The sequence below is a fragment of the Rosa chinensis genome, chromosome 6 (genome assembly GCF_002994745.2).
Source record: "Rosa chinensis cultivar Old Blush chromosome 6, RchiOBHm-V2, whole genome shotgun sequence".
Taxonomy (NCBI): domain Eukaryota; kingdom Viridiplantae; phylum Streptophyta; class Magnoliopsida; order Rosales; family Rosaceae; genus Rosa; species Rosa chinensis.
The window spans coordinates 48,057,054-48,082,648 of NC_037093.1; the positions used below are offsets into that span (position 1 = coordinate 48,057,054).

At 37.8% G+C, this 25,595-nt stretch overlaps 3 protein-coding genes across 3 annotated transcripts; 2 read left to right on the forward strand and 1 right to left on the reverse strand.

The window, feature by feature from the left end:
- Positions 1-5,439: 5,439 nt before the first annotated feature.
- On the forward strand, positions 5,440-6,629 carry LOC112171465 (egg cell-secreted protein 1.3). Its single transcript, XM_024308648.2, has one exon. It carries the CDS (start codon positions 5,595-5,597, stop codon positions 6,033-6,035), a length of 441 nt encoding a protein of 146 aa, XP_024164416.1. The 5' UTR covers positions 5,440-5,594; the 3' UTR covers positions 6,036-6,629.
- A 603-nt stretch (positions 6,630-7,232) lies between these two features.
- LOC112171466 lies at positions 7,233-8,102 on the reverse strand. The gene is made up of 2 exons (XM_024308649.1): positions 7,708-8,102; positions 7,233-7,548 (listed from the first exon to the last, which is right to left on the reverse strand). The coding sequence occupies exons 1-2, from the start codon at positions 8,100-8,102 to the stop codon at positions 7,233-7,235; spliced, it is 711 nt and encodes a 236-aa protein (XP_024164417.1).
- A 6,855-nt stretch (positions 8,103-14,957) lies between these two features.
- LOC112171467 (endoribonuclease Dicer homolog 3) lies at positions 14,958-24,932 on the forward strand. The gene is made up of 26 exons (XM_024308650.2): positions 14,958-15,099; positions 16,802-16,970; positions 17,055-17,241; positions 17,431-17,544; positions 17,684-17,818; positions 17,895-17,964; positions 18,175-18,239; positions 18,339-18,470; positions 18,605-18,760; positions 18,882-19,011; positions 19,115-19,220; positions 19,309-19,501; positions 19,603-19,763; positions 19,875-20,093; positions 20,406-20,671; positions 20,779-21,047; positions 21,137-21,669; positions 21,772-21,857; positions 21,984-22,201; positions 22,419-22,628; positions 22,851-23,324; positions 23,405-23,677; positions 23,765-24,091; positions 24,178-24,382; positions 24,487-24,598; positions 24,725-24,932. Exons 1-26 carry the CDS (start codon positions 14,958-14,960, stop codon positions 24,930-24,932), a joined length of 5,160 nt encoding a protein of 1,719 aa, XP_024164418.1.
- Positions 24,933-25,595: the final 663 nt, after the last annotated feature.

Genomic DNA, 25,595 nt, shown 5'->3' on the forward strand with positions numbered 1-25,595 from the left:
AATTTGGAAACCCAACTCCTTCCAACTGATCCGGGCCTCTGACTTGAGTTGGGCCTCAAAAGTGATCTGGGCACGCCACCCAAATTGGGTGGTCGCTCCCTTGCACCGGTCACCGTTGCACATACGGGAAGTAGCCGTTCCCATTTTCCAACCCTTAAGCACGTAGCCCCGGCCCCCACGATCTGGTAGCTTCCTGCCGCCGCTGTTGTCATAGTCACGAAGCCCATCGTCACTTTCCTCAGCCACTTCGTCGCAGATCCAACCTCCCTGCCACGGTATTCCACCACCGCTTCTACAATTTGAATCCCAAAACCCCCCGACGCTGTACGCCGAGCGTAGGAACCTTGAACCACTTGCCCCATCATCCCTCACAGCTCTTCAGATCTGCTTATCATCTGCAATTTTGACTAATCATTCTTGAGACGCCCTCGTTGTGGTCGGACCTGACCCGAACTATCCTTCCCAGCGATCAAGCACGGGAATGCCACACCCCAACACCGAAGGCCGGTTTTCCGCTGAAATTCTCCATGAGAAAAGGGGAGTTCTGGGTCGAGCGATTCAGTTTGATAGAGAGGCTGATCTGTTTGGGAGTTTACCAACAAGAGGCAGCATTGGAGGGCTGAAAAACTATTAAACATAGAGAGAAGAACTCCCCTTAGAGAAGAGGACGGCGTTGGCCGCCATGAGAGAACCCCGAAACCGGGGCGACTAGGTTTTACAGAGAACATATTCAAGTTCCAAAACACTGAATAAAAATTATTTTGAAAGCCTCAATTAGTAAATAAATACTGAAAAATAGTTTCTTATTAAAAAAAAATATTTCAAAAAATTAAAAACCCAAGTTTCTAGTAGTAATTTTTACAATTTTTGCTTTGACAATAATAATAATAAAAGCTAAAATCATTTTATCACCCTGAATTTTTTCTTCACTTCCATACTCATTTAAAAAAAAAAAATTTTTTTATCAAATAAACAACTCATATACAGCAACTAGTCTATTGTGAGTCGAACTCACGACCTCTCACTTACAAAGGAGACTTATGCCACTAGATCCAATGATACTGCCTAGACTTGTAAATAGACCGGATTTAGAGCGAATCGACCTAAATTCAAATCCGTTTAGTAGTAAAAAAATTCAACCCGACCCGCTTTGTTAACCCAGTGGATCGTTGATAGCTCAATCCAAATCTGTATTCGCCAGATTAACGGATGTCTGATCCGCTAATTCTATCTGTCTATAATTACGAATATTTGTTAATTTTAAATAGTAATATTAGATTTTTATCATGATACCTTATAAGATATTAATAAAATATTAAAACAACATGAACAGTATCGCCAAAAGTTGTACTGCAGTATCAAATATTCCCTAGAACAATAAACTAAGGTAACTAAAATACTAAATTTTCAAAGTATTCTTAATATTTTATATTTTTGAAAACTCATAATATATAAATAAAAAATAATATTTTATTTGTTACGTCCCGAACCTAGATTTATCGATTTGCTCACCATTTAGACGGTAAAGGTCGACTATTACTAATTTCAACTTTTACCGATACTTTAGTAGCCCTAAAAGGTTGACTTTTTGTTCGGGTCAATTTATGAGAAAATTTCCTTCATGAAAGTTGTAGAGGACTTTAAACTGAGCGCGTGTATATGTGGTACGTAAAAATTGGGATTCGTATGTGAAAGTTATGAGTAGAATACGAAAGTTACTGTTCATGGTAACAATTGGTTATAAATGAGAAATTTACTGTGGTAGGTTTCCAAAACCGGAAACCCACCCTTTTCTCTCTCTTCTCCCCCGAACTCTCTCTTTCCCTTTCGGTCACTTCACCTCCCCCTCGATTCCTCGCCATCCGGCCACCAACCGGCGTGTAGCGGGCCACCATAGGAGCGCCACCCTCCTCTCTTTACCCTAGTGGCCTTTGATTGGGACGATTTGGCCGAGAAATCTTGGATCGAAGCAAAGTTCTTCATAGCTGCAGTTTGGGGTTTTGTCGATTTCTGGCAATTCCGGCCACCTCCGGTCACCAAACTGCTGTCGAAGGTTCGGTTTTTGCCAGAGATCATTTCCCCTAAGGTATTTCATTCCAATTTGCAGTGTGGAGGCCGGATTAACAATTGCAATTTCTAGGGTTCTTGAGTTTTCTGGGTTTTTCTTCACCGGCCTGTTTCGACTGTTTTAAGGTAAAATTGGGTTGTGTTGTAGTTGAGATAATGATCAGCGTGTCGAGTTGTTGTCGTACATGAAATTTGGCAGCTGGTGGTGGGGGTTGTTACCGGCGCGTGGGCGCCACTCGCCGCCACTTTGGGTGGCGCGTGGGATGGTGTAGGGCAGGTGTTTGACTTCTATTGTTTAGCTAGATATTCACTTGTGCATTGTAGTTTTTATTTTTACGTCTTTGGGTAGAATTGGAGAAGTATGAGTATGGATTTCGATATATCGTTCCAAGGGTGGAGTTTGTTAATTTAATTACGAGGGATCCATTCATCGGATTTCCTTGATTCTGCCCTAGAACCCTTACCTTAGATTAACGGAATGACGTTAGTGGAAAAGATTTGGAGGTTTTGGGCATATAAAGAAAATGTTGGGGTTTGGTTTTTATTTGTCGTAATTTAATTTTTCATCCGCTAATTATTGGTTTACGAACGTTATATTGTACAGGACGTGAAGAGGATTCCCTCGAGGAGGGTTTGAATCGACGGCAAGCTTAGCCGTACACTGTGAGTAGACGTTTGATTTTTAAATAATGCATGCAATTAAGTTCCTTAAGCAAGAATTGTGTTATTTATCAATAAGCTATCGAGCATTTTATTTTTGGTCTTGATTACTTGATATAATTGACTTGGACTTTTGAATCGAGAATTATTATGCTTGATTTGAGACTCATAATTTCTGCTGAAAATTTTGGTTGAGTTATTATGCCTTGGTAATTTTCAAATATCAATTCTTGAGCTTTTAAGAGAATTTCGGGAATGGGGTTTTCTTCAAGAGAATTACGTCTATTTATTATTTCCGCTTAAGTTAGTTGGATTGAGAATATTTTGGGTGTGCGGGGTCACACCATTAGCTTCTATATTCTCCTTGTGAAGTATTGGGGAAGCCCTTTTGTTTTCGATTCTTTTTCGTGATTTTAACCCACCATACCTGGGTCGCTATATTATATTGCTAGCTAGCCTATTAGTACTCCTCCTCACTTACTATGTGTTTTTGGGTGAGTAGAGCAGAGCATGGGATGCTCAAGAGTGTGGGACACTCCGACCCGAGCCTAGGAGGCTCCCTTTCATATGTATGGTGAAAACGCTTTCCCCATACTTTTTATTTATCTTTGACTAGCGGGGCTAGTCCAGTTTTCACTTTTACCAGCGAGGCTGGCTTGGTTTTACTGGGGGCTTATTTATTTTGAGATAATTATCTTTATTCACATTGCATGCATCGGTTTTTAATGAAATAAATGTGGGAAAGTATAAACTTTCTTTTCCGTTGTGCTTATTTATTTTTGTCCACTCACGCTAACGTGTTTTTATGTACTTTCCCCTGGGCCCTTTGGTTTCAATTGCCCAGATCGCAGCGTTGCTGTCTAGCTTAGGAGTTGAGGCCTAGCACCAGCATTGCCATCTATCCTCAGTAGGTTATCTATTAACCTACTTTATGTATCACGTTTTATTTGTTTTCTATAGCTTGCTCTGATGACCTTGGGAGGATTTATTTAAGCATTTGTATAATTATGAATGTGACGGAGTTGTATAATTTGGAGGAAGTTAGAAGATTTGACTTGCTGGGTTGTAATTTTTATAAGTGGTTATGTTTGTGTATCTACGGTGTTTTTACTTGGAATTTTTGCGGATTGTTTCTGGGAAGCAGGGTGGCTTCAGGAATTGGAATTGAGTTAAACTTGGAAGTGTATTTCAACAGGTTTTGGGTTGTCCACTTTTAGGAGAAGTTCTGTAGAATTTTCTCGAAAAGTGGGCCCCGCAGGTCCATCTTGGAGTTAGGGGGTAATTCCGGGGTGGGTCCTGACATTATTATTATAAAAACAGACAAGATTATTAACGGATCAGATTAACCTAAATCCGTGTTTGATCTATTAAATAAACGGATTAATGGATCCGGATCATTAACAGATCAAAATTTTCAATCCAAACCCATTAAATAACTACGGATCCGGATCAAAATCCGCTTTCTTTACAGGTCTAGGTACTAGGCACATACCCATTCCTGATTTTTTTTTTTTTTTTTTTTGAATGAAGGCAAAGCCAATAAATTGATCAAAAGTCAGAATGACTATTATATACCCTTCCGCTGCCATCGAGATAGACAAGAAGATGTGTTAGTACCCATAGTGGTATATAGAACTAGGTCACTCATTTGATATTAAATACATCGAAATAGCATGAATCCTCCATTTGTACTACTCCGGATGATTTGCTAGATGCACAAAAGTGTGTAGGTCCATAAGAGACGTAGAAAATTATTGAAAGTAAAACTAATTACTAACCTAGAGTTCCTTAAAAAAAGGAAATAAAATAAAAATAGTAAAGTAGGTTGGGCCCAAAGCTAAGCCCAAAGCAACAAAAACCCTAGCCCAATCCCATGTCAAGAAACGGCAGCCACCGTACCAGCGCCTCGCTTGGAATCCTATCGCCAGCCTACCACCATCCACACCCCCACCTCCGCTTGCCACTATCTAGGCGGACCAACCCAAATCCAGAATGGAGCAGGCAGAGCCCGGCGTGCCACTGCAACCTACAAACATGCCGAGCCAACGGCAATCCAACCCATGTCTGCTTCCATCCATGTCGGTCGCTTGGATGTATCTCCACTGGAAAGAACCCCGAGATGAAGGCTACAGGACCTCGTCCTGGAGACCACGACCACCGTTGCCAGCCACTGACCCACCACCGGCCTTGCCTACCATCGCGTCTGGATCCCAGTGAAATAACTCTGATGCCGGCAACACCCAATCTCCACATTGACTGGGATATTGAAGGACCAAGGATAGGCATTTACACCTTGAAGAGCGCGTCCAACACCGCTGCCATTAGGGCGTGTCGTCGGACAAGGCAGTACAACGTTGTGAAGAAAATCAAGCGCTTAGGGTTCGCTTAGGAAAGAATTTTCTTTTTCTCTTGATGAGGGACTTGCTTTAATACAGTTTTTTTGTTAGTGTTTTTTTGGTATTGAGGATAAATCCTCCAAATTTGATACGCTCTAGCAATTCTGAAGTAGGTATACACGAGAGAGGAAAGAAGAAGACAAGTTACCTACTCACCAACCCCTTAGGTTCATATATTAAGTTCAATTAATATTAATTGCATGTACGTACTACTTGTGTTATTACTTATTAGTGGGCATTCTTTTTGTGATCTCTAAAAATTCCGTGTAACAGTGATACATAATTATATATACATGAGCCCCATCAACTTCTCCTGTCTCAAGTTAACCAGAGTATATTCATTCTCATGACCCTCTCCACCTCCTCTTGCACATGACGTTTTTGTGACGCTAAATACCTTCCCCTCTATATAAACTGTCCTTCTACGTCCCTTCATACATTCTCACATATTTACAACTTTAGAAACCAAAAATGGCCGACACTTCCAAGCTTTTTCTTCTCACGGCTCTTCTAGCTCTGACTATGCCATTCATGGCTAGTAGCTTTCGGCCTTTGAATAACCGAATTGGCTCTAAATCGAATCTTGCAGCCAGGTTGAAATTGGTTGGAAAATCGTCAAATTGCTGGGACTCATTGATACAGTTGCAGGCATGTAGTAGTCAGGTAGTTCTGTTCTTTCTCAATGGTGAGACTTACTTGGGACATGGTTGCTGCATAGCCATTCGGACCATTGAGCACCAGTGTTGGCCTGCCTTGCTTGGCTCCCTAGGGTTTTCCGCAGAAGAGGTTGACATTCTCAAAGGTTTTTGCGATCAGGCCATTCAACTCGAAATCTCACCGCCGCCACGACCACCATCCATTGATGAGGCTACTGGAAAAGTTGTTCCTGATATGAAGAAGTTTATTCCTTGAAGATCACCAATCATCAAGAAATGCTACATTGGGTCAATTGTAACTTTACTCGATCGTGACGGTGTTTGGTTCATGTAGTTAGTATAAGTCAGTCAGTGTTCTATGTGTCTCAAATGCTCCCGTATTTAGGGTGTGTTTGGTTCATCTATTGGGACTTATCCTTTGGCCATAAACATTATGTATCTTCCCTTGTATCACAAAAGGAAGAAGAAAAGAAACAAACTGAGCATTGACACATTATCGCTTTGATTCGGATGAGGAAGGAATAAAAGGAGTTTGGAAATTTGAAAACTACAAACAAAGAAGGGAAAGGGATCGAGAGGAGCCTTGGGACTGAATCCTAATCTTTCACAACCAATCCTAATTTTCTTGGACTCTAGTCTTATGGCAATAACATTGGAACCTAGCCAAATGCCGTGTAATCCAGTTCCACTAGTAGGAATGCCCATGTCTTACACTTAGGTCACAGTGTTTTCCTAGATTTCCGAGGACACGTCTAAAGATCCCTCAGGCTTCAGCCTGGTACAGCTGCATTTCATCATAACTTTAAGAGAAAGCTTTCTTTCAGAAATAATAATCGACCATATGAGAAGTGACCAGACGATACATTTATTGCTGTGGTACAGTGATCTTAGAGCGAATTTGACACTAAATCCAAAAAAGGTCTGCTATTCGTAAAAAGCTTCACCAATGAAAATGTCTTCTTTCTCAAATCTCTATTGGATGAGAGAGGTGCAATAACCATGGCCACTCAAGGTACTATAAGCAGAAGAAGAAAGACAAAGGAATCCTAAGCAATGTGAATGTGCAAATAAAACAAAAAACAGAGAAGCTCTTCAACCCAAAAAAAAACCAAGAGAGAAGCTTAGATCCAAATGAAGCTGTTTTATTTCAAATCCCAAGAGAATTTCTGACTAAAGCATGAAACTTTCTTAGAGAAATTAACACTAATCACTAGAATTGAAGACTATCAGTTACAAATACTTGATCAATGGAAAAGAAAAGATTGTAATTGCTTCTCAGAGGACTGAATCTTCAACAAGATGAACCAGAACTCGTTGGGTTCATGGGTTCAACCGTTAACTATACAAATCCAATTTGAACAACACAACAACCTAGTTACTGTACATTGAAACAACAAAACCCAGAGACAACAATTCAGATCGAAACAGAACAGAACTGAACCGAACACCCCTTTCAATCAAGCCCAAAAGCCCTGTCGATGGAATCAACAATTTTGCGCTGCGATTGAAGAATCATATCAATCCGTTTATTCTCCATCTCTAATCTACACCTCTCCGTTTCCCTCATGATCTCCATCCTCATATTCTCCACCCCAATCAGCCTTTTCGCAAACCCCCTTATCTCCGTCGCCAGCTCCACCACCATCTCTGTTCCTCTCTGCCCATCCACCACATCGCCGTAGTAGCCGTCGTCGTCTGCGGCGGACTCCCTCGGCCTTTTCGCCGCCGTCGAGTCCCGAAAGTGGCCCTCTTTTGCTCCGGAAGAAAATCTGTTCACAATTGCGGGTCTCCTCAGAATGTAATCAAGACTCTGCAACTTCCTGTAGTTGTCTTCCTCCTCCTCATCAACCTCTTCTTCTTCGCCGCCATGATCCTCCGCTTCTTCTTCTTCTTCGGCTTCTTCGTCCTCTTCCTCCTCCTCCTGGTACGGCCGTCTGGCGGAGATGGGCATGGGGCCCTGTTCGAGCCGCTCCATGAGATCGAAGTAGGGCCAACCCGACCCGAAGCTGAGGCCGAGGCGCTTCTTGACGGAGCGGTGACGCTGGCGGAGCTTCTCCATCTTGTGGCGGCACTGGGTGGCGGTCTTGGAGGGCTCGGTGTATTCGTAGCCGCATCGGGCGGCGACGGTGACGGCGACCTCCTCCCATTGGCTGGCCTTGAGCTGACCTCGGCGGAGTTCGTACCATTTGTCCTGGTAGGACTGGATTAGGTGGACGGTTTCTTCGTGGGTCCAGGGGATCGGGTGGGGCTTCTTGGTGGCGGTGGCGGTGGCGGAGACCGGGGAGGCGGAGGGCGAGGCGGTGGGTGAGGGTGGTGTGGCCATTGAAGATGAGAGTGGAAAATAATTTAGTGTCAGGGTTAGGGTTGGGGTTGGGAGGGGAGTAGGGAATTTGGTGATTTAGAGGAAGGGGTGGTGGCGGTGGCGGTGGTTGTGATGTGTGAAGAGAGTAGTAGGTTTATGTCGGTCAATGGACAACAACCCGAACCCGATTTTTAAACCTGCACGTTTTATTTCCCATTGCTTGTATATAAAAAATAGTATCTTCTTCCTATAAATAATAAAAATGAAAAATAAAAAGGCATCATCTGTTCTACGTCTTTGGGGTTAGCCTAAGTGGGAAGGGAGGTTGAAAATTGGATTAATAGTTTAATAGTTAGAGGTTCGATTTTTCTCCAATATAACAGAAAAAAGAAAAATATATATTTTGTAATTTGATCTTAATGCCAAAGGACTCATTACCATATGGCATAGTGGGAGAGGACATAAGTGTCTATGATGTAAAATTGATTTTATTCAAAAAGACATATTTGGTATAAGTAATTATGGGATGCAATCCTAATTTTATGTCGCATTACAGTTTCGTGATGTCAACGAGTCTTGACCGATTTGTTTGTGTTGTATCTATACAACAACTTTCTAAGAAAGAGCATAAGCAATTTTTATTATAGCATTTTTAGTGATAGTGTTAAATGAGAATGTATATTTTAGACACTTTGAGTTTGAGCTTGATTTTCAACCAATTTATACGTATTTTTGGAAGGAAGCATAAATTTTACTCAATTATAGATTCAGAATGCGAAATTGGTCAAATTACACAATTTGATACGGATGATTTAAAGTGGGAGTGGGACCTGCTCTAGCTTAAACTTCAAAACAACATTAGTTATACGTTGGATTTAACATTTTAATTGGAGCAACTATATATATTTGTCAAATGTTACCGTTGGAGCTCCACCTTGGCACTTGACGTCTCACGTGAAATTTCTTTAATTGGCTTGTTTCTACTCAAAATGATTGATAATTGTATTAGAATGCCGTTATAAAGTTCACTATTTTTGCTATTAGAGACCTAAATACTGACAAGTTGGTATCACTCAAAAACCAATTGTGGCTTTAATTCCTGCTATTAGATTTAGTTTTTGAGAAGAGATATCATTAACTTAGGTGTTTTTGAGTGTTTAAGGAAGGACCGAAAGATGTTATTAAGCACGAGCGACTCTAACGTATGGTGCCAAGTTAATAATCGGACTAACATTCTACCAGAAAGGTATATGCTCTTCGGTTTCACATTAAATGGATTCAGAATGTGAAATCACACAATTTGAGATTCATGAACCAAAGTGGGAGTGAGACCTGCTCTGAAACTTCCAAACATTAGTTATATGTTGGATTTAATATTTTGATTGGAGCAGCTATATTTGTCAGATTTTACCGTTGGAGCTCCACTCTAGCACTTGACGCCTCACGTGAAATCAGTTTAATTGGCTTGTTTCTACTCAGAAGAATTGTTAACTTTATTAGACCGCCAACATTTTCATTGGAGTGGCTATATTTGTCAGATTTTACCGCTGGAGCTCCACCTTGGCACTTGATGCCTCACGTGAATCGCTTTAATTGGCTTATTTCTACTCAAAAGAATTGTTAACTTTATTAGACTGCCAACATTTTGATTGGAGTGGCTATATTTGTCAGAATTTACCATTGGAGCTCCACCATGGCACTTAACGCCTCATGTGAAATCACTTTAATTGGCTTGTTTCTACTCAAAAGAACGCCGGGAGGGTCGAGGTTTTTTTTTTGAGTGAAAAGTATGGCCTGTATCAATTATAGGTTGTTTCTGCTCTGTATCAATTAATTTGGTATAATGATTGTTACAAGAGCTCTTGGATTTATTGTTAGCTTTTGAAATCAGTCTCGATCTTGTACTGATTCCATTATTATCTGTTATATTGTGATTGAGAGTCTTACCAAAAGAACCTACCAGTATATGTTGGTTTTGTTGAACTCCACTGATATTGAGAGTGTAATCATACTCTGAAACTTTTGAATGTGTGTTAGAGTACCGATGCGATTGTGTATATTTATGGGTGTTTGATGACCTATGAATTATATTGTAGGGGCATCAAGACCATTCTGATATTGTTTCTATCTATTAGTTCTCTAGCCAACAAGAGAGGGGATGTTGGCAATGTGCACATTACTTATGACGTGACCATGATTAGTGACACGGTCATTAGGCTTAGGTAGCCTGGGCTTTGATAGTTAAGACATAGCTAACGGGAGTGCACGGCAGCCCAATATAAGAATCAAGTGTGCAATGGCAACTCAGACATAGCTAAAGAGCATTCTTTAGCAGCCCAAAGTATTTATTACTTGAGTGGATTTGTAGTGGCATCATGATTTGATGTATGAGCTTCTGGCAGCAACGTTTTACTTTAGTGGAATTGTTTGTTTCATTAACAGCTTTCGCTTGTGATATTCTAGAATGGTATTTGTTTTGACTGGGTTAATACTTAAGTCACTCATTGAGCTTGAGGTTTGCTCATTTCTCATTTGATTGTGCTTGCAGGTCCCTTTAGAATAAGGATGACAAAAATCCTCATCAGGGCGGAGCTCCACTGGATACCCGCCCCTAATGGGAAGAGAATTCGGGGACAAATGGGGAATGAGGATGAGAATCCCCAATCCTCGCTATCTAAGATCTCCAATCCCCGCTATCTAAGATTGGGGATGGGGTGTGGATGGTATTGAGATCCTCATCCCCAAATCTGCCCCAATAATATATACATATATTTTAATTTATTTTTTATAATATAAATCACAAATATATACATTTACTACTTTACTTTAATGGCTACACTTTTAGTTTAATGGTATTGTGACTTTTGCACTCACTGAATTATGATTTATGAATTTAATCATGTTTTAAATTTAGTTGTTATAGATTTTGAATTTAAAAAAGGTAATATGAGAAAAAATTATTGTGTTTATTAAATTTTTATTGGGGATTTGAGGCGGGTTTGGAGGCTTGGTCTCCAGTGGGGATGGAGACGGGGAATCCCCAATATATTTTTATTGGGGATGAGGGGAGAGAATGACCCCGGGGATGGGGATGGTATTGTGATCCTCATCCCCAACCTGCCTTATTGTCATCCCTACTTTAGATTTATTTTCAAAGGAATTTGGAGCGAGTATTAGAGAGTAGAAGTTTTTTTTTTTTTCATTGTCTTTTGTTTAGGAAAAGGTTGTAAACATTATTTGGATTACTTTACATGTTTTAGTTGGTGTTCTTGTTATCTTTATGATTCTTTTGTCATTTTCTCACTTGTATTACTTGTTTTACTTTTCTAATTTAATTAGCAGTAATAATGCTTTGGTCCAATTTCGGGATTGGGGAGTTTCATAGCAATCACTAAAATTTGTAATTGATTATACGTAGCATGGTAGATAAAAAAAAATGACGCAACCAATCATGTCAAAATATTGTATTTGGTTCAATTAACTTCGAGTTCATGATATTATTCAAATTACTTATATATTCGACACAATACCTATGAGATACTAAAAATTTTATCCAATCATATTGGGGTTACTTAGTATGACAATATTTCAAATTCGGTAACATGATGAAACCTCATTCAGAGCTTGTTTAGGTGCTTGATTTATTATACATAAATATTCATGGAGCTGAAATGTACTAGATCTGGTACGTGTCACATTCATCAATATTCATGTAGAATAAATCAAAGTAGTTTCACCTCACACCCACTTCAAACATATTGGATGTGAGGTGAAACCCTAACCCCATCCTCAAACCCTAATCCTTGATGAATTGTCTAGTTCATCAATTTTCATGTAGAATAGATCCATCAATGTAGTTTGATTTTTCTTTTTAAACCCTAACCCTAATATGCTTTTCTAATTACTTTGTTTTCTCTTAGTTTTTACTTCTTTAACTTTGCAACTATGTCATTTCAAGGTTACAATCCTGGGGATCGTAACAGATATATTTGATATGCTTTTGAATGAATATCACAGCCATGCGAAGTAAACTTTCTTCACATTATGTATTGTGACTGTTATGCATTACTCTAGCACATTTACCTCTTAAAGTGATAGCAAGCCAACAAAATGTAGTTTCTATATATTCTCATTCTAATCACATTTCTGTTGTGGCCATGCTATTACTCTAGTTTTAACCCTAATCTTTTAATGTGATTGCAAGCTTAGAAAACGTAATTTTTATTAAAAAAAAAAATTATCGATTGTGAGGAGATATTGCTTTAATTTATTTTGCAAAGTAGTACCTTGAACTATTGTCCCATTAACATAATCCGACAACAATTTTTTCAAAACAAACTAATACTTAGAAATACTAATCCAAAAAATCATTCAAAATATTATTCTCGTTGCCGAATTCATTCTCTATATGTAAGTGGTTAGTGGTGTCACCAATCATTCATCCCATTATAGCAAATGAATTTTTATCTTTAATATTTAAGAGGGTGTATTGTATTTGGATTTGTGCAGATTTTTTTTAAATTAATGACAGACTTTTTGAAAAGTCCACAGACTCTTTAAAAAGTTGATCGACTGCTATTGATTTCTTAAACCCATTGATTTTAGCAACAGACTTTTTATTGATTCTTGAAAATCTATATACTTTATTATGAATGGCTTCTATAGATTTTCTAATAAATAAAAATAAAAAATAAAAAACACAACCAATGCAATCCAAATGCAGAGCAAGATACTAACTCATTGCCTCTTCAATAGTCAAGTATCTTCTAGTAGAACTTGACTCAAATGAGATAAGTCTAGCTAGTTTGTTCTCATTTCTAATCTCTCAATCAACTTAAAGATACAATATAGATCACTTGATGTTTATGGTTAATTATTCTCATCAATTTTGTTTTCACCTATTAACATATAACATAGAAATATTGATCAATATCTGGATCTATAATCAATCAATCGAAATTCAATTGTTCAAGCTTTCCTTGAACCATGATATAAATTCAAATCGATGAGAATAATTAATAAGACAAAACTCAGTATTTCATAGAAACACTATTCAAGGTTTTAGGGGTAGACCACAATATTTGGGTCTTAGGGTTTCATAAATCATTTTTTATTGCTATTAGGGTTCCACGTATCACAATTGAACCAAAAAAAAAAAATTCACATTCTACAATGAACATGTTGGGTATCAAAAAATATTGATATCATGAAAGATTAGAGAAAAGATAAGAAGAAACAAGAAAGAAATATGATAGATAACCAACCTCTTTGCGCGCATAGAGAAAACTTTGATAAATTAAAAAAAAAAAAAAAAACTTTGATAGACATTTTCAAATCTTTGGTTTGGTGACTAGAAAATTATTGGAATTTGGTATGTATAGTTAACACTACAAAGTCCATGATTATCCTTGATTTTCTAATTCTATAAGTATGAATGAAATTTTGAATACCTCTGAATTTTTATTCATTTTTAAAAGTCCTAAATGAATACCCCTAGATTTTGGTGGAATTCATAAAGTCTTTAAAAATCCTAATCGAATACCCCAAGACTTTCATGGACTGCTGAAAGTCTATATTGAATACACCCAGACTTTTAAATTCCATAGATTTCTTAAAAAGTTCCACTAATTCTATATACAATACACCCCCCTTAATATCTTCACATGCGTAGTTATTATTATCATTTTTATTTTCAAAATTTTTTTGTAAGATTATATATGCTAATAGGACCAAGTGATTAAACAATTCAATCAAGGAGCTTTAACCCAACATTAATATGTTTCAAGGAGTAAAGTACTGAAAGCCATCATCAACAAACTTAAAGATACGTTCCTTAAAAAAATATCTCCAGTAGCTTTATATCACTTTGTATTAACCTGCGTTCTGTCTTATATCTGCAGCCCAAAGCATCTGCTGCTACTATCCAGGAGGATCCACCAGAAGCTGTCTATGAAGCCCTCAAGGCGTTCTCGCTTCGGAATCCAGTTATGGTACACTGAGTCACCCCCGATGATTTGGTCTATTTCCTTGGGAAAGTGTATCCTGAGATTTGTGGAAAAGATGTTTTTATTTTGCATGGCTAGGTCAAAGATCTGCTAATAATAAGACCAATGGAATAGGTCAGCACCCCACCCCAGATGTTCAAGATAACTACCTTGTGTACTATCATGACCCGAAAAGAGCAGATAGGCGATTGATCCGCCTGGAGTGTCTAGTGCTGAGTATTGAGTGGGACTTGTTTGATTTGCTTTTAGACGGCCTTCGAGCGTATGACATGGATCTTGTTGATGAGCTAGTCTTAGATAATTTATAAAGAGAAATATGGATGTCTCACTGAGTCATTGTTATCAATTTGAGATTTTGGGTTTAGAAAGGTGTTAACATCTCAGTTGTAATACCCCGGAAATTCGTTATTATTTTTTTGAGGATTTTTTGAAATTAATTCAGTGGTTGTTGGTACGAGTACGTAGTTCGAGGATGAGGCGGAAGTATTTCGGACGAATAATTACTCGAAACGTTTTATTTTCGAGAGGTCATAGGGTTGACTTTTATTTGTTGGGTTCTCGAAAACTTCCTTCACAAAAGTCGTAGAGCGCGTCTACACGAGTTCGTAGATATGTGGAACGCGAAAGTCAGAGTTTGTATGTGGAAGTTATGGTCATTGGAAGTTTCATATTTTTTTGGAAACCGTTATAAATAGAAATTTCCGTTTTCGGCCTAGAGGGAGGGTTCTTATAGGGTTCCTCTTGTGTTTTTTTTTAAGTTTACTTTACTTTTGTCTTCTCTTAGTTATGGGAATCCTAGGTTAGTATTACTCCCTAATTTTGTTAGGGAACTACGCACTTTCGTGCCTCTAACAAATCCTCTAGAGTAGTAATGACAGAGGATTCTCGAGATAAGGGCAAAGGGAAGCTTTTGGTTCCCGGGTCTCCTTGCCAAGTATTTGAAATTGATTCTTTTACGAATGGCTTCTTAGTTCTCTCTAGTTGTACACCCATTGAGGTCTCTAGGCGACTAGGTTTACTTTTCATTAAGAGGCTAGTGAGGATTTGATCTCTTGTATGTAGGCTCAATAAGTGAGCGCATGTGTTAGCAGTGAGGGTCACCTGTCCTTTGTTTGGTAGCTTATACCTAGGGATGGCAATGGGGCGGGTTGGAGATGGGGATCACAATACCATCCCCATCCCCATTCCCGGGGTAATTCTCCACCCCCATCCCCCCCCCAATCCCCAATAAAACCCCATCCCCACTGGGGATGAAGCCTCCAAACCCGCCTCAAATCCCATATAAGAATTTTAAAAATAGAATAATTTTTTTCTCATATTGCCTTTTTTTAAATCAAAATTTACAACAAGTAAATTTAAAACATGATTAAATTCATAAATCATAATTCAGTGAGTGCAAAATTCAAACACCATTAAAGTAAAAGTGTAGTCATTAAAATAAAGTAGTAAATATATATATATATATATATTTGTGATTTATATTAAAAAATATATATATATATATATATAAATTATATATCATTGGGGCGGGTTTGGAGATGGAGATCATAATACCATCCCCGATCTTAGATAGCGGGGATTGGGGATCCCCATCCCCATTCCCCATTTGTCCCCAAATTCTCCCTCCATTAGGGGCGGGTATCCAATGGAGCTTTGCCCCGCTGGAGATTTTTGTCATCCCTACTTATACCATTTATGCTTTTGGTGTAAGACAACATTTGATGTACAAGTCATGGATAAATGAATGAAGTTATCTATTTAAAAAAAAAAGAATTGTTAATTTTATTAGACCGCCTGTTATAGAGCTCACCATTTTTGCTATTAGATAGGACCTAAACACTGACAAGTTGGTGTCGTGCACTAACCAATTGTGGCTTCAATTTCTGTCATTATATTTTGAGAAGAGAGATCATTAGTGAAGGTGTTTAAGAGTCTAAACACTGAAAAGGAAAGACCGAAAGATGCGGCTAGTATGGTGCTAAGTTAATCATCGGATTTACATTCTACAAGAAAGGTATATTGCTCTTCTATTTCATTTTGCTCAATCGATGTTTTTTTGGGAGGAAGCATAAATATGACTCATATTAAATAGATTCAGAAAGCGAAATTACAAAATTTAATATACATGAATCAATGTGGGAGCGAGATATGCTCTTAGAAAAATTCTACGGTATATTAATGTACCAATACATCGTTATGACTAGAAAGACGGACTCTTTGTTACTTTGTATAAGTAGACTAACTTAACTTGATATAAAATTCTTTAATTTCAAAACATGCAGATACTACCTTCCATCTTCACAATGATATGACTTTGTTTTGTTCATTCGTTTGACTTTGACCATTAGACATTATTCTTCCTCCTTTTCTTCTTTAAAAATACTTGATGCATTCCATTTTTCAGCAAGAATTCTTTCCCCAAAATAAAAAATTAAACAGAATATGCAGTACCATATATACAAATAACAATAAATATATGTGTATGCATCCTTGACTCACACATTTTGGCTTCTTTTTTCTGGGTGGCATGCACAATTCACGTTGGTTGCATTTGATTTTTGAACAATATTGCTCTCTCTTTCTCTTGTTTTAGGATATAATTTAAATTTTGATCCATTTCATCTTACCATGCCATTATACTGAAATTGTCAAAGTCATACAGCTGAGAGAACAGTAGTGCCAGTATATAAATGAACCATTTTTTGTTTGTTACAGAATCTCACTCACACATTATTGGAGGAAGTTCTACATATCTTTGGAAGATCAAAAGCTCCAAGCTTGAGCTGGAAATCGCCTCCAACTCCGATATGAGTCTCACTGCTCTTGACATTTCCCTTGAAGGATCACAATCTCCCCATGATATCAAGCATTTCGTCCCCAGAAGGTTAGTTCTGCATGTTTTCACTTTTGTTGGTTTGTATACCGCTTTGAAAATTTAGTACTGAAAGTGTGTTTGCACTTTGTACAGGTATCAAGTGAAAGTGTTCGAAGTCGCAAAGCGTAAGAACATAATTGCAGTGTTGGAAACTGGTTCTGGGAAAACTATGATTGCTGTGATGCTCATCAAACACATTGCTGATCAACACATCATCAAGTCCATTGGCCACAAGAAGTTGATAATTTTCATGGCCCCAACAGTTCATCTTGTCATTCAGGTAATTACTTCAATTGAATTCTGAACTTTTAGCTATTTTGTACACATTCTCCTATGATTACAGTTTATCTACATTCCGAGAAAGACATTGCTTTTATGCTCAGGCATTTGGGGAGTAAATGCATGTTTCATGGCATGGTACTTTTTATTCAAATGCTGAAATATGTGTTTTTTTTTCCTTATATAACAGCAATATGAGGTTATAAAAAAGTCTACAACTCTTGAAGTGGGAGTATACTACGGAGCTAAGGGCGTTGATGACTGGAGTCCAGAATATTGGGAGGTGGAAGTGAATACACATAATGTAGGCCTCGATTTTGATCAGCTAGTTCTCTATCTGTGCCAACATTCTTTGCTTATTAAAGCCAGAATTTCGTGTAATATTTTTCTCAAAGAATACAGTATATTCAAACTTGATGACTGCTATGTTTCTTCTTTTGTAGATAATGGTCATGACACCTCAAATTCTCCTGGATGCTTTGCGGAATGCATTTTTGAAGATAGAGATGATTTGCTTGATGGTCTTTGATGAATGCCACCGTGCCACTGGCAATCATCCCTACACGAAAATAATGAAGGTACACAGTCATACAGAACATAGCTGCTGTAAATTTCATTGAAAACATCTGAATGTTAATATCCTTCTTTGAAAAGGAATTTCATCACAAATCAGGAGACAAGCCAAAGATTTTTGGAATGACAGCATCACCAGTCATTAAAAAAGGTAAGGTGTTAAAGGTTCTTAATACTTAACACTGTAAAGCATCATCATTCTCAAGATGCTTATGACCCTTTGGCCAGGTCTAATCACTTACTGCAGCTGGACTCTTAGCTAGGCTCAATGAGAATTTCAGAATGAAGTTTGTTAATCTCTGGTAGGCTTTAGAGTTATGTATATGTGCAATTTGTAAGACAAAATTTCTATGCATACCAGGTGTCTCATCCGCCACGGACTGTGAGGATCAGATATCACAACTTGAAAGCATCTTGGATTCCCAGGTACATACATTTCTTCATGTCATGATATTTTTTCATCAATTCTGAGAATTAATTTATTTCAATGCTATTGTTGGTATGAATGTGTGTCTGCTGGTGCAGGTTTATACAGTAGAAGACAGGACAGAGATTGAAGAGCATGTTCCCTCAGCAGTCCAAATTTGTAAATTTTATGACCCGACATGGTTGATCTCTGTGGATTTGAAAGCAAAAATGGAAGCTTTATGGTCAAAGGTAGTTGATCTGCATCATATTGAATGGAATTTCTTACATGTTTTTGCTCAAACAACGTAAGTCTTAATTGGCTTTGGATTTTACTTATGGGGAAACTAAGATATATATAACCATTAAACTGCATGGTCATACAGTTTGATGCTTCTATCATGTCAAAGTTGCAAGGGCCAGAGAAAAGTGAGTACGAAGACATTAATGATAAAATCAAGATGCTACGAAAGCGGTTGTCCAATGACTACATGAAAATTTTATATTGCCTTGATGATCTTGGTATCGTATGCGCATATGAGGTATAGTAGAACTCTAGCTAATTAAAGTAAAATCTAGTGAAGATTTCTGTAATCAGTTACTTTCTGATCTTTAGTTTCACTTGTGATTTGTTTCTTCTACAAAGTGACACCTCTTTTATAGGCTGTGAAAGTCTGTCTGGAGAATGCCCCTGATGTCAAAGAGGAGTGCACATTTTATAGAGAAAGCTCTTTGCAATGCAGATATTTTCTTGATGAAGTCTTAAATATGATCAGTGAATTTCTTCAAAAAGGTAGGCAGCTATAAGATACAAATTAGTTTTGGGCAGTATGATGTCTAGTTTCTGTTTGTAGTAAAATACTGATTTCTGATACTATTTGCATCGCATTTCTCAGGTTATATACTTCATACAGATCTTGAGTCAGACTATATAAAGGCACAAAAAGTGGGATACATATCTCCGAAGTTACATGAACTTCTTCAAATTTTCCACTCATTTGAGTAATACATTACTATACTAATAGTTCACTGGTCAAGTTTTAACATTTATGTTACAAGTTAACTTATAGGGCCTGCTTTGCCATTGCAGGAGGGATAGGCAAGTTCTGTGCCTTATTTTCGTAGAGAGAATTGTCACAGCCAAAGTAATGCAAAGATATGTGAAGAAACTGCCATGTTTATCTAATTTCACAGCTTCATATTTGACCGGAAGTACCACATCAGTTGATGCACTTGCACCGAAATTGCAGAAGGAAATTTTGGAGTCATTTTACAGTGGGAAGGTACCGATCGAATCTTACACATTATATATAGTAATCAGTTGAATGAAACATTTTGTCATTTGAAAACCACATAATCAGTGAGGGATCTCTTCTGTTATTAGGTCAATCTACTATTTGCCACTGATGTAGTTGAAGAGGGAATTCATGTCCAGAACTGCTCCTGTGTGATCCGGTTTGATCTTCCCAAGACAGTTCGTAGCTATGTCCAGTCTCGGGGACGAGCACGAAAAAATGATTCCCAATATATCATAATGCTTGAAAGGTGAAGGCTTCTCTCTGTTTTTTTTTTTCCCACTCTCTCTTTCTGTGCACAAAAGTCACTGAAAACTTACCAAGTTTGGGAGAATGATGTTTTTGACATATTTATTTATAGGGACAACAAGAAGCAAAGAGACCATCTCTTTGACATAATCAGGAGTGAGTACTCAATGACAGATACGTCGAGAAATCGAGATCCTGATGGATGCAATTTAAGAGCTTGTAACTTTGAAGATGCAAATGCATACTATGTAGAAGCTACTGGAGCATCAATTACTCCAGACTCTAGTGTCAGCCTCATATATCGGTACTGTGAAAAGCTCCCTGGAGATAGGTATGGAGATATAGTTCATTGTCTTCTCTCTTTCCTCAAGTCTTCATTCATTTAAGGAGTTGGTACTACTTTAAAAAGCTTAGTTTGGTGGGACGTGACTCCTCCATTCACTGTTTCGACTTGCAATAGTGACTGTTTAGGTCTTCCACAATTTCATTTTCGTTAGCTAGTTGTTCTTTAATGTTTGGTGTGTTCTACTATGGAGGTCTTGGCTTCATCCCCCTCTTTTTGTATCTATTTTTTCTTTACTAACATGGGGTGGTAAGGAGGTTTGGTTTTCTACATTTTCAAAATGTTTACTGCAAAATGTAGGTACTTTATTCCAAGGCCAACTTTTCATTTCAGACTATTTGAAGGGTTGCATCAGTGTGAAATAACATTACCTCCAAATGCGGCATTTCAAACACTAGTTGGTCCTATGAGTAGAAACGGTCATTCATCAAAGCAGCTTGTATGCTTGGAAGCTTGTAAAATCCTGCATCAAATGGGTGCTTTGGATGATCATCTTCTCCCACTTGTCGAAGTGCCTCTTGATAATGAAGTGATTGTGAAAAGCAAAGAATTATCTGCAGGTGCTGGTATGTAGGATTGATTACATATTGTTTTATGTCCAAATATTGAGTTTAAAATATCTCTCATCTTCAATCTACTGACGCTTTTCAATTTGACATATTTTTGTTATAAGGAACTACAAAAAGGAAAGAGTTACATGGGATGACTTGCATTCGTGCATTAAGTGGAACTTGGGGAGAGAAAGTTGATGGTGCTAGTTTTGAGGCCTACAAATTTGAGTTCTCCTGTAATGTTGATGAGACATATTCAGGATTCGTACTACTAGTCGAGATGAAACTTGATGATGACGTGGGAAATACTGAAGTGGATCTCTACTTAATTGCAAAGATGGTCAAAGCTTACGTTTCTTCATGTGGAAAGGTGCATCTCAGTGCAGATCAGGTGAGTTACTTGGCAAAAATCCTGCTGCAGTTTCTTCCATCTTTTGGAAAGGACTTCTTCTAATTCTGATCTTTCATTTTTGGAACCAGATAAAGGAAGCCATGTGCTTTCAGGAATTTTTCTTTAATGGTTTGTTTGGGAGATTATTTCTTGGATCCGAAGCAAAAGGGACAGAAAGAAAATTTCTACTTCAGACAGAAATAAAATCACTATGGTGCTCATCGTACAGCTATTTACTTTTACCGACTGAGGCATCTGACAGTTCAAATAAGAAATCTTGGAACATAGATTGGATGGGAATCTGTTCCTGTGCTAATGTGGTGGAGTTTCTTAGGAAACACTATTCCAATGGTCTTGAGAATTTCAAAGGCGGTAGAGGAAATATATTACTTTCTAGGACTGGTTCATCCATGACAGATTGCAAGGCTGAAAATTTAGTCCAGTTTGCTAATAGTTCAATTGATGTCAATGATCTTGGAGATATGGTAGTGTTGGCTATTCACACAGGAAGAATCTACTCTGTTATTGAAGTTGTTAGTAGCATTTCTGCTGAGAGTCCCTTGGAAGAAAATGCTGATACTGCCTCATCAGATTATACTTATGTTGAGTACTTCAAAACAACGTCAGTGATTATTGATCTTTTAAAATGTCTTTGGAGTTATTCTGAAATTTTGTTTTATCTCAAATACATATAGAACTTCATAAAAACATGAGCCATTTGTAGGTATGGGATTGTACTCAAGTATCCTAGACATCCTCTATTGCGGTTGAAGCAAAGTCATAATGCACATAACCTGCTTGTTGATCAAGGTTTTTTTAAGTTTTATACATGGATCGTTTGTTACATGTTTCTGCTTGCTTTTTTGGTCTAATGATATTTAGCTATTTAACATGCATGATGGTTTAATAGTGACTAATTTCTTCTAATTGGATCAGGTGTGTCATCACCAGATGGTCTAGTTCAAGAAAAGCAACAAGCTCATGTTCATATGCCACCCGAAATCTTAGTCAGTATTGATGTTCGAGTTGACGTTCTAAAATCATTTTATTTACTACCATCACTAATGTGTCGTCTGGAGTCCCTAATGTTAGCTAGCCAGATCAGGAAAGAGATCAATGGCCAGTCTAGCAACTTTTATATATCAAGCTCATTGGTAAGTAGTTTTCAGTTATTTGGTTCAAGTGTTCATTTCAATTCTTTGTTTTTCTAATTCCAAATAAATCCTTCGAGTGCCTGCCATTGTTCCTGAGCTGCACTCATAACTGAAAAGCACCAAACGAGACTCTTTATAGAAAGACAAAGAACTTGACTTCAGATAGAGTGAGAGTATATATTTTTTTATCTGCAATATAATTCGAAATTGTTATCAGATTCTAGAAGCACTCACAACACTTAGATGCTGTGAAAATTTTTCATTGGAGCGTTTGGAGTTGCTTGGAGATTCAGTTCTCAAATATGCTGTGAGCTCCTACCTCTTTCTTAAATATCCCGAGAAACATGAAGGACAATTAACTGCTCGACGAACAAGAGCTATTTGCAACTCAAACCTGCATAAACTAGGAACGAAAAACAAGTTACAGGTATGTGACCTTATATATAAATATAAGCAGGCAGAAATATTAGTGTTGTTCATGTGACACAAATCAGTTTCTCCATAATTATGTCAAGTTGTTGGAAGATCCTATAATGCATGAGCTTGCGTTAGAGTCTGTAACTTAAACATTGAGACATGAATATTGTTCTTCAATACTTGACTGATCAATCACCTGGAAACATGAATGAATTTATATCACATTTGACAGGGATACATACGAGACGGTGCATTTGAACCACGACGTTGGGCTGCTCCAGGGCAGCTTTCTAGATTCCCAGATCCATGTCAATGCGGAGTGGATACTTTGGAAGTGCCCTTGGACAGTAGATTTCAAACTGAAAAGGCTGTTAAGGTTGGAAAATTCTGTGATAAAGGTCACAGATGGATGAACTCAAAAACCATTGCTGATTGTGTTGAGGCCCTCATAGGAGCTTATTATGTTGGTGGAGGATTGTTTGCTGCACTTCATTTGATGAAGTGGCTCAGCATTGATTCTGAAACTGGACCCTCATTTGCTGATGAAGCCATTACAAGGGCATCACTTCGATCCTACAATCCCAAAACTAATGAACTTGCTAACTTGGAGTTGAAGCTTAGCTATGAATTTGCAGTCAAGGGCTTGTTACATGAGGCCATCACACATGCTTCTCAGCAAAAACTAGGTGCCAGCTACTGTTATCAGGTTGCAATTGATCTTCCCTTCAGATTTTAGTTTTTTTTTTTGTCACATGATGGTATAGCTCATTTTTACTTCTTGGACAGAGGCTTGAATTTCTTGGAGACTCTGTGTTGGATCTGCTAACTACACAGCATCTCTATCGCAGCCACACAGATATTGATCCTGGAGTGTGGACTGATTTGCGGTCAGCTGCTGTTAGTAATGAAAACTTTGCTCAAGCTGCTATTAGACAAAACCTTCATCTACATCTTCAACATTGCTCTGGGTTACTTCGGAGTCACATAACCGAGTATGAGAGGTTGCTTACAGAAGCTGAGCACAGTACCAGCTCAGTGGAAGACATTAAGTGTCCAAAGGCAAGTCTATATTCCAAGTTTCTAACCACCTGCATTCTATTTTTAACAAAAAACTAAACTAAATGGAGATTCATTTTTCTGGTACAGGCTCTTGGTGACATGGTGGAAAGTATAGCAGGAGCTATACTAATTGATACAAAGCTTAATCTTGATGAAGTATGGAGGGTTTTTAAACCAATATTGTCTCCAATTGTGACCCCTTCTAGTCTTCAATTGCATCCGCTACGTAAACTGTCTGAATTATGTGATTCACTTGGGTACTTTGTGAAAGAAACATGTACTAAAGATGATACACTAGTGAATGTGGAACTAAGTTTGCAGCTGGAAGATGTTCTTTTGGTTGGAAACGGCTTTGACCGGAGTAGAAAAGCTGCGAAACATAAGGCAGCTCGTCAAGTGTTGAAGGCGCTCGAGGTCAGTTATTATGGTACTTCTCTTCTAAGTGCCTGAATAAAATTTGTTGATCAATTTTCTCACTCCAAGTATATCACTTCATGCAGAAAAGCATAGAAAGGAGAGAGCATTATTCTGATATGGATAGTGACCACTGCAGCAACCTAACTGATGAAGATTTTTCAGAGCCAATGAACCATGGAAAGCAGAATATGACAACAATTCAATCATCTTCAGAGTCAAAAACAATAGATCCTACCCAATCCAATGACTGTTCTAATGAAGTCTTAAGTCACAACATTGCAACCCCAGGTTTAACTATATATGTACCCTATTAATTATATACATTATCTATAAATATGAAAATAAGCATCCAAGTACTTACGTGTTTGCATGCTTTTGGTTTTTGTTGCCAGTTATTGGTCCAATCGATACGAAAAAAGGTGAACCTCGAAAATCTCTCTTTGATCTATGTAAGAAATTGCAGTGGCCAATGCCTGCATTCACAACAACAGAGCAGAAGTCAAGGTGATTTCAAAATTCCGATGAATCAAATTGCTGGTCTTTTTAAAGAAATTTTTTACTTTTTGTGTAGTGATTTTCATTGTTCGATTTCCTACTAGGCTAATAACTAGTGTACTCCTCTTCCTGCAGAACTCCAATTGAATTCGGTGAGGGTTCTGAAAAGAGAATAGGTTTCAGCAGCTTTCAATCAAAAATCAGCTTGCACATACCCAACTCTTGCACTATTGTATGCACAGGAGATCCTAGAGCCGATAAGAAGACTTCCATGGATTCTGCAGTTGTTTCCATGCTTCACGAGCTTCAACGACGGAGAAAACTTGTCATTCTCCAGTCTTGATATGGTATGTATAAAACTACGTACTAAGCCTCGATCAGGCTCAGGGTTTCATCGTAGGACGAGGATGATGCATGGATTAGTTTGTAAAATCTTATACTCTGCCATTGGATGGGTTCCTCAGTATAGTAGTATAGTTAGTTAGTTACTGATTAATCATAATTATTGTAAATAGTTAATTATTTATGGGCATTCTTATAATTAGTCAATGAGGGCTGAAATATACTTGGTACTTAAACTCTAATCCCACTTCTATACATAGAGTGTACTAATTTTAATTTCTGTTTATCAAGCCTTGATTTTATGAACAATAATCACCATAAAGCATGAATCCTGTTTTGTTTGTTATTTCAAATTCTGTAATTTCATGCTTATTAAAATGTGATTGCATGTAAAAATCCTTCATGATGCATGAACACCAAATCTATATGATTGATTAATTTGGAATACATATATCTATCACCTACCCAGAAGGTGTGAAGTTGTGAGCCACACAAAAATCTGAGCACTAGGCCGAAGTGCAAATTATTTTTGCTCTTACTCAGTTCCGAACTCAGGAACACACGATGTGTTATGATAAATCGATATAATATATGTCTCGAACTCAATGAGTGAACCTAATCTATGTCTCGTTGTGGTACCACCACAAATTTTTTATCTGCCCCG

Excerpts from the sequence above, each read along its gene's own strand:
- LOC112171465 (XM_024308648.2), top strand. The coding sequence starts at position 5,595 with ATGGCCGACACTTCCAAGCTTTTTCTTCTCACGGCTCTTCTAGCTCTG.
- LOC112171466 (XM_024308649.1), bottom strand. The coding sequence starts at position 8,102 with ATGGCCACACCACCCTCACCCACCGCCTCGCCCTCCGCCTCCCCGGTC. Across the intron at positions 7,549-7,707 it reads CCCATCTCCGCCAGACGGCC|ATTTTCTTCCGGAGCAAAAG; the intron begins GTACCAGGAGGA and ends AATTGTGAACAG.
- LOC112171467 (XM_024308650.2), top strand. The coding sequence starts at position 14,958 with ATGACAGAGGATTCTCGAGATAAGGGCAAAGGGAAGCTTTTGGTTCCC. Across the intron at positions 19,221-19,308 it reads CAAATTTTCCACTCATTTGA|GAGGGATAGGCAAGTTCTGT; the intron begins GTAATACATTAC and ends TTGCCATTGCAG. Across the intron at positions 20,672-20,778 it reads AGAATTATCTGCAGGTGCTG|GAACTACAAAAAGGAAAGAG; the intron begins GTATGTAGGATT and ends TTTTGTTATAAG.